This window comes from Talpa occidentalis, unplaced genomic scaffold (assembly GCF_014898055.3).
Source record: "Talpa occidentalis isolate TD23 unplaced genomic scaffold, MPIMG_talOcc4v2.1 talOcc4.2, whole genome shotgun sequence".
NCBI lineage: Eukaryota > Metazoa > Chordata > Mammalia > Eulipotyphla > Talpidae > Talpa > Talpa occidentalis.
Window position 1 is genome coordinate 44,170,437 of NW_023602073.1, and position 7,761 is coordinate 44,178,197.

The window sequence follows — 7,761 nt, forward strand, 5'->3', positions numbered from 1 at the left end:
AACAGTTGTTCCCAGATTGCTGAGTGAGTTCCCCAAGTATGTTTCCCTCAGTTTGGATGAAACTTTGCTCTCCAGAGTCCTTATTGTTTGTTCCTGCTTCCAGGGATAAAAAAGTCTTTTCCTGGGAATCAGCCCTAAATTCTCCAACTCTGAGGTGAAGAAAGGAGTCCAATAATAGAATCTCAGGCTCTGTTCTAGACTTTCTAGAATCCAGGTGACTCGCTTGCTCACGGAAGTGGAGCCTCCCTGGTCTCCTTGTCTTCTCTACATGGTGTCAGACAGTGCAGTAGGCTCTATGGGGTGTCTGCTCAGATTCCTCATCACAGGGGGGTCTGGGGTTCAGTCCCACTTCTTTCTTTTCCTTAGTCATCACTACCTGGGGACACTTCTGAGCTCAAGACTTCAATAATCATTCACCCCATCACCTCCCAACGTTGTAAAGTCCATGTTTATTATTTAACTCAGATATTTCATCTTTACTCCAGACTTGTCTGTCCAATTGCCAATATCACTTTCATTGTAAACATATCTCAGCTTCAACTTTCCTAAATTGAAGAAAAATAGATTTTTCCCATATATAGTTCCCCATGTAGGCGGGCTCCACCACTGCCTGCAGTCTGACACACTGAGTGTCATCCTTGACTCCTTTCTCAACCCAGCAGTAGGAAATGCTGCAAAGTTCATGTCTAAATACACACAGATCCCATCACTTTCTATTATTTTCCTGCTCACCTCCCCCTCCACAAACGAAGCAACTAACCTCTCGGTCCTGGAACCTGCACTGTTTTCCTACATTTATCTTCCCAGCCCTCACCCTTCAATGCTGCACAACAGCCAGATGGAGGCTCCTAAAGAGAAGTCACACAGACAAATATCTGTTCAGGGGGTCTTGTCACCCCATACCTTACTCAGAAAGCCAAACCCAACATCCTCGAGGCCTGAATGATCTGGAGTCACACAGATCTCATCTCAATCACCCATTGATCCAGCAGCTGTTACCTGAGCCACACAGATTCCTGCCTCAGGCATCTGCACTGGAGGTTGTCTGCCTGGACAGAATTTCCCCTGCTTCCTTGTTGGTAATGTGTCCATCAAACTTTTTGTTTTTTTTGTTTTTTTTTTTTTTTGGTGGGACCCTCGCAGGCGGCCAAGGAATGAACCGGTGCGTCAGAGGCAGCTGCAGCCCAGCGCTCAACCACTGCGCCACCAGGGGAGGCCCCATCAAACTTTTTCTTAAAGGTCACCTAAGTGAGGCCCACACTGACCACGCTAGGAAGCATCCATCCTCCCTGTCTGCACACACTCAGGGTAGAATTACTTAAGGGTAGGGTTAGCAGGAGAAGCTGTAGAGGAAACAGAAACCAACCAGGACATTATTTAATTTTTTGTAATTTTGTTTATTTAAGAACTGGGGTACAGGCCAGAGGTGTGGGGGTAAGAGGATTCACCAGAGACAGAGTAAGGAACAGAACAGGCAGACTGATTGAAATACACTGCTGAGGGGAGCAGCTGGCAAGTCCAGGAGAGGTCTGCTGTGCCTGGGTCAGCTCCTAGGCCAGGGATCATACTGGTGCTGCAGAGACTTCAGATTGCTTCATGGGCTGAAGTCTTAACCATTTGCACCACCAGGGAGGAACATATTTTTAAAATTATTTTAAAAGATGTATTTATTTATGCATTCAAGAACTGGGGTAAAAGTCAGAGGTGTTGGGGGTGAGAGGATTCACCAGAGACAGAGTTGGGAACAGAAGAGGTATACTGGCTGAAATACACTGCTGAGGGGAGCAGCGGGCAAGACAGGAGAGGTCTGAGTGCCATGTGGGTTACCTCCCTGGCTGGGGACTGTACTTGCGCTGTGTCTAAACCCCTTGTGCTACCAGGGAGGCCTCCAAGACATTATTTAAAATGAAACATTACCTAATCCACCTGATACCAGAATTTAGTTCTTTATAAAAGATATGGAGAAAATGGAATTAATCATCCAGAACAGAGTCCTAAAATGAGACTAACAACTGGATGAGTCTGGAAATCAAGCTCTAGCACCAGACAGTCCTGTGTGCAGGGATTTCCCTGGGCCTTGTAGGGACAATGACAGATGCTCCTGTTGCCATCAGAGACAGGGACACCCAGAGGACATGAGGCCTGGTCTCTACATATGAAATTGAACAGGCATAAAAATAAAAACCAAAATAATATATAGATAGAGTACAAAGGCTGAGGACCGAACACGCAGTCTCCACCCACATCCTGGAGACAAGACAGGCCCAGGTAGGGTCTGAGTCCCTGTGATCACAGGCCCTGCTGGGACAGGTGCTACTGAGGGACAAGGACAAAGGAGCAGAGAGATGACCCTGGGGAGTGGCCATGTCAAAGCCCAGAATGCACTGAGCACCGACTGGACACAGGCCTGTCCCCCTTGGCTCCTCACAGCCTCTCCTGCCCACACCTGCACAGACTCAGCACAGCAACCCTGCAGTTCTGGCTGGTCCTCAGGTCTCCTCTATTTGTTTAATCTCAAATATTAGGAATTCTGCTAATTAACCGATCAATCCCATATGGGAAGAAAAGAAAAAATAACAATAACTTTCAATAGGGAAGTGTGTATTTTTCTTTGGTAAATACAAATTACAGGCAGGGGTGGAGCCAGCCCCGCCTCTGCTGGAGCAGGAAAGTCATCAGGGAGAGACACAGGTCAGTGTGGGGAGGGGCCTGGTGGGCAGGGCTGGGCCAGTCTCCCCACCTCCTCACGTTATGCTATAGGAACACAGACACATGAGGATGCCCTTTGCAGCAAGGGTGTGGGGGTGAGAAGAAACCTTGCACCACTGTTTCCACAAGGCAGTTGTCTCACACTGTGAAGGAAAATAATCAGGAAAAAAGTCAAGGAATCACATAAGTGTCAACATTCTTTATAGTCCACCAAATCCTCAGAATGTCCCCCTCACAGTTTCCCCATAACCTGGTCCCACCCTCTCTGCCCAGCCCCTCCCACCGCAGGGGTCTCACCTTTAGCAGCTGTGAGAGACACATCAGAGCCCTGGCTACTGTCACTGCCTGGGGGAGAATAAAACAGAATCTGGTCAGAGCCATGAGAGATGAGACCACAGCAGGGACTGATGGGGGTGACTACCCCATGGGCTCCTTCTACACTGTCCCCAGGGGCTCAGGGACCAAACCCCTGATCCACACTTACCTGCAGCCTGAGTGTAGCTTCCTCCTTTTTCACCTATGAGAAGAGGCATCATGTCAAACCAGGGAGGAGTCAGCCTATAAAGTCCTATAGGAATCCCCTAGTTCTGGACCACAGGGAACTTCCAGAACTGTCACTGGACACTTAGGGCAGGACTGGGAAATATGAAGAAAGATGAGAGGGCATTGGACCAACTGCCTCTTGGGGCTGCCCTCAGCAGGGACCTTCCCCTCTGCTATTAGCTGGAATCAGGGCCCCATTACCAGAATTATCAACGCAAACAACCTGTGATTCATTTTCATAAGTGTTTTACAAAAGAGAATTAGCAATCAGCTCCAGACTGGGCAACACAGGTGTGTGGGTGGTATTTCCCATTACCAGATAGAGTAAGTTCTCCCTGGGATTTGAAAGCCCCCAGTGGACAAGATCCCCCACTCCCTTCCCCACCTGAGCGCTTCCTCCTCCACATCACAGCTGCAGCCACCGCAGCTCCAGTGAGCACAGCTCCAAGGAGAACCAGGCCAGCAATGATGCCCACGGTGGGGATGGAGGACTGAGGAGGGGGCACTGGAAGGGAAGAGAAGATGATACTGTAAGTCCCCAGGCCTCCATCTTGAGCCAAATGAGGTTTTCCAGAAGGGTTCCTGATTCCTCTGTGCCCACATTCCCTCCTTACCCCAAATCAGGACTTGGGGCTCCTGAAGCCCCTCATGCTGCACATGGCATGTGTATCTCTGCTCCTCTCCAGAAGGCACCTCCACAGCCGCCCACTTCTGGAAGGTTCCATCTCCCCCAGGCCTGGTGTCCACTAGCTCCATCTCCTGGGTCAGGTCCTTCCCATCTCGCTGCCAGGTCAGGGTGATGTCCGCAGGGTAGAAGCCCAGGGCCCAGCACCTCAGGGTGACCTTCTGGTCAGAAGTGGGGTGGTGGGTCACATGTGTCTTTGGGGCATCTGAGGAGAAGGTTGATAACATTCACACTTTGGATTTTTCCCTCATGGAGACTGAAGCACCCTCATGTGACCATCCTCAGAATGGACAGGGAAATGGGTTTGGAAGAGGAAGCACAAAACCTATAAACCGGCCTGATCTGGGCAGTCTGAGTTAATCTGTTTCTTAGAATGTTCTAGAATCAGGGTAACAGCTCAGGATAGGAAGATGCAGGTCTCTAAGAGAGACAACACAGACATATACTCCTGACCTGAGGACTCAAGAAAACTGAAGTCAGATATGAAAAATGTTAATCAGACCAAAAACAAGTCATAGTGAGAAACTTATGGTTCCCAAGATGGCTGTAGGGTCAACAGGATCAGATGAAAGGTGATTTCAGGGATGGTCCATCCCCTCCAGCTCAGGAGAGACTGGATTCCTTAACTGTCCTTCAGAAAACCAGGGCCCTGTGGCAAGTCTCTCTCTAGTACAGAACAGGAAACCTAGGAGGTCTCCTCCCTCTCTGACCAGAAAGAGGTCTGTGTTCTGAACATAACTCCATTTTCCCCTGGGATGTCATCCTGAGGGAGAGCTGAAGCCAAGGAGGTCTTGCGAGGCCCCTCTCACCTGAGCGCTGCAGCCTCTCCTTCCCCTTCTCCAGGTATTTGCGCAGCCCTGCCAGGCAGGTGCCCTCCAGGTAGTTCCTCTCATGTTCGGCCACTCCCTCCTCCTCCCACTTGCGCTGGGACAGCTGAGCCGCCCTGTCCACCGCGGTCCAGGAGCGCAGGTCCTTGTTTAGGGCGATGTAATCGGTGCCATCGTAGGCGGACTGACTGTACCCGCGGAGGAAGCGCCCGTCGGGCCCCACTTCGCAGCCAAACATCTCCTGGAGGGTGTGAGACCCTGTCCCCGCCCAGTGTCAGCCTTGCCAGCGCCCCGCCGCCCTCCCGGGGGGAATAAACCTAGACTGAAACTGAAACCGCAGGGAGCAAAGTCCCGCGGGCCCGTCTCGGGTCCTGGTGGGTCCACCTGCCTCAGGGTGTCACTCCCACGAGGAGTCTGTGGTTCCGCCCGTCCGCGGGGCTGGGGGTCGTGAGCGCCCCGGGGCCTCCTCGCTCACCGTCCTCGCTCTGGTTGTAGTAGCCGCGTAGGATGTTCAGGTTCACTTGGCTCAGCTGTGCCGCGGCCTTCAGGGTCCCAGTCTGCTGCTCCCAGTACTCCTGCCCCTCCCGCGCCATCCAGGGCGCCCGCGGCTCCATCCTCGGGTTCGCCGCGTCGCTGTCGAACCGCACGAACTGCGTGTCGTCCACGTACCCCACCGAGATGAAGCGGGGCTCCCCGAGGCCGGGCCGGGACATCGCGGTGAAGAAATACCTCAGGGAGTGGGAGCCTGGGGGCGGGAGGGGAGACCCGGCTGGAGAGACGGGGCGGGAGGGGGGGGGGGCGAGGGGGCTCCTGAGAGTGTTAAGGGGCGGCGGGACCAGAAGGGCCGGGAATCAGGGGGCAAGAGGGGACGGGGGCTGGGAGGGACAGAAAGGGGCCAGGGCGGGGTTGAGGGGGACACCTGGGCGGGCGGCGATGGCGGAAACGAGCCTCTACCGGGTCCAGAGGTGCCGCTGTCGTCACCCGGGGCCCCCGGGCTCCTCAGCGGCGGGTTCCCTCCCGACCCGCACTCACCTGCCCAGGTCTCCCCCGGGGCCAGGGCCCCCAAGAGCAGCAGCAGGAGGGGCGCGGGCCCCATGGCCCTCACCTACTCGGCCAGAAACGCTGGGTGTCCGGGCTGGCGAGTGTAGACTGTGTAACCGGGGCCGCGGGGCTGCTGATTGGCTGCTCTGGAGACCTCCAGGCAATGGGGAGAGAGAACTGGGGTGACTCACCAGTACCCAGGAAGTAACACCCGACACTGGTTGTGGAGGGAGAATGAAACTGGGGAGGTGGAGAGTCCCCAACAGCAGTCTTATGCGCCCCAGACGGGGCCCCAGGACTTAGACCTGAGAGCCTCACCCTGGACCTGGGACTTTGCTCCGCCCCCTCCTCCTCTTCTGCACCAAGACCTTTGTCTGTCCCTGGTTCTGGGTCACTGATTCTCAAACATTTTCGTTTCAGGATCTCTGCACGCACAGCCTTACAAAGTCAAAGAACCCTGCAGGGTAAGTGGAAGCGATCAGGTTTTTTCGGCCCTCTTGCCATTAGCATCAATGATGAACACCTGTGGTCTTACCTGCGCCTGATGGCGGCATCTGGAGGTGCTGTGGGCGCGCCTGAGCCGAGAGAGGGAGCACATTAGGGCAGCGGCAGAGCATGGGGCAGGGCCAGGGGAGGGAGGGGGTGGCAGTGGAGACCAGCAAAAAGACCAGGAGAGAATGCCAGAGAGCACAGAAAGAGTAAACATTTGCCAGAGACCTGCCAACCTCCTGCCCCTGGCTTTGCCCCCCTGCCTGGCCTGCATCTGGCTGCCTCACTACCAGTGGTGCAGAAAGATCATTAAAAGCCTAAGAAAGCTGCCCAGGGCTCCAGGACTCTCCTTTGCGAGTCTGCAGGGATTCATAGAGAACCTGCTCTGTACCTTGTTGGCACTACAGGCCTCCAAGTATAATGCTATGCGGATGTAACTATCAATCTTTACCATATAAGGAATAAAATCATTTTAAACATGTTTTATTTCATTTAGAATATTAATAATCCGTTGCATATTAACAAAGTGTTTTAAAGAAAAACATCTCTGAGAATAACGGTCGTCAGAAAGTGGACCTTTTACTTTAATTTTTTGCAAGTGTCTTCTCTGTCTCATTAGACATTGAATTGTCATATTTTCTTCTGCATTTAGTCTTGTTTTGGTTGGTCAATGTAGGGTAAATGGAAATTGTCAGGTTTTTCTGCCCTACTGCCATTAGCATCATTAATCGACACCTGTGGGCTTACATGCATACCTGAGGGTGGCACCTGGAGCGTGCTGTGGGCATGCGTGAGTGGGTGCACCTGGGCTGAGAACTGGGCATATAAGGGTGGCCTCACTGGGACACCAGCAGCAGCAGAGAGAGCAGAGGAGGAGGGGCAGGATACCTTGAGGTAGAGTGCTGTAGAGATCACTAGAGAATGTCAGAGAGCACAGAAAGAGTGAAGATTTGCCTGGGACTGGGAGGCCTGCCAGCTCCTGCCCACCCCACCCCCCTTACCTGGTTGCCGCACTAGAAATGATCAAATGCTGTAAAAAGCTCAATAAAAGCCTGAAAAGCCACTGAGGGCTCCAGGACTCTCCTTTATCCATTGGTCTGCCCTAATCACAGAAAACCTGCTCTGTGCCTTGCAGGCACTACAGTCAATGAAAAAATATACAGCCTTAAAGAAATATGTGGGAATAGCATTTTATAATCCTTTAGGATGATTGTGAGTATTCAACATTTTACAACTTTAGTAATAAATTGAAACTGTACAAGTGGTAGTTTTTCATGTTATTTGCAAAGAGAAGCCTGAAACACTACTCTAACAGGGTGGTTCCCAGGAAAGGTGGGGGTTCTGGGTTTCCTGCCCCACCCAAGGGAGGGTGGAGCTAAGCAGGGAGAAAATGAGCTGCAGAAGAGGCTGAGGAAGGAAGGAAGCAGGATGGAGCCAGAAGGAGACCTGGAGGAGTCCTTCTGTTGT

General features: G+C 52.5%; 1 protein-coding gene across 1 annotated transcript; it reads right to left on the reverse strand.

Annotated features, from left to right (window-relative positions):
- Positions 1 to 1,401: 1,401 nt before the first annotated feature.
- LOC119252151 (patr class I histocompatibility antigen, A-126 alpha chain-like) lies at positions 1,402 to 5,901 on the reverse strand. Its single transcript, XM_037519369.2, has 8 exons — positions 5,797 to 5,901; positions 5,240 to 5,509; positions 4,747 to 5,022; positions 3,867 to 4,142; positions 3,638 to 3,757; positions 3,194 to 3,226; positions 3,007 to 3,054; positions 1,402 to 2,852 (listed from the first exon to the last, which is right to left on the reverse strand). Exons 1-8 carry the CDS (start codon positions 5,858 to 5,860, stop codon positions 2,848 to 2,850), a joined length of 1,092 nt encoding a protein of 363 aa, XP_037375266.1. The 5' UTR covers positions 5,861 to 5,901; the 3' UTR covers positions 1,402 to 2,847.
- Between the last annotated feature and the right edge of the window lie 1,860 nt (positions 5,902 to 7,761).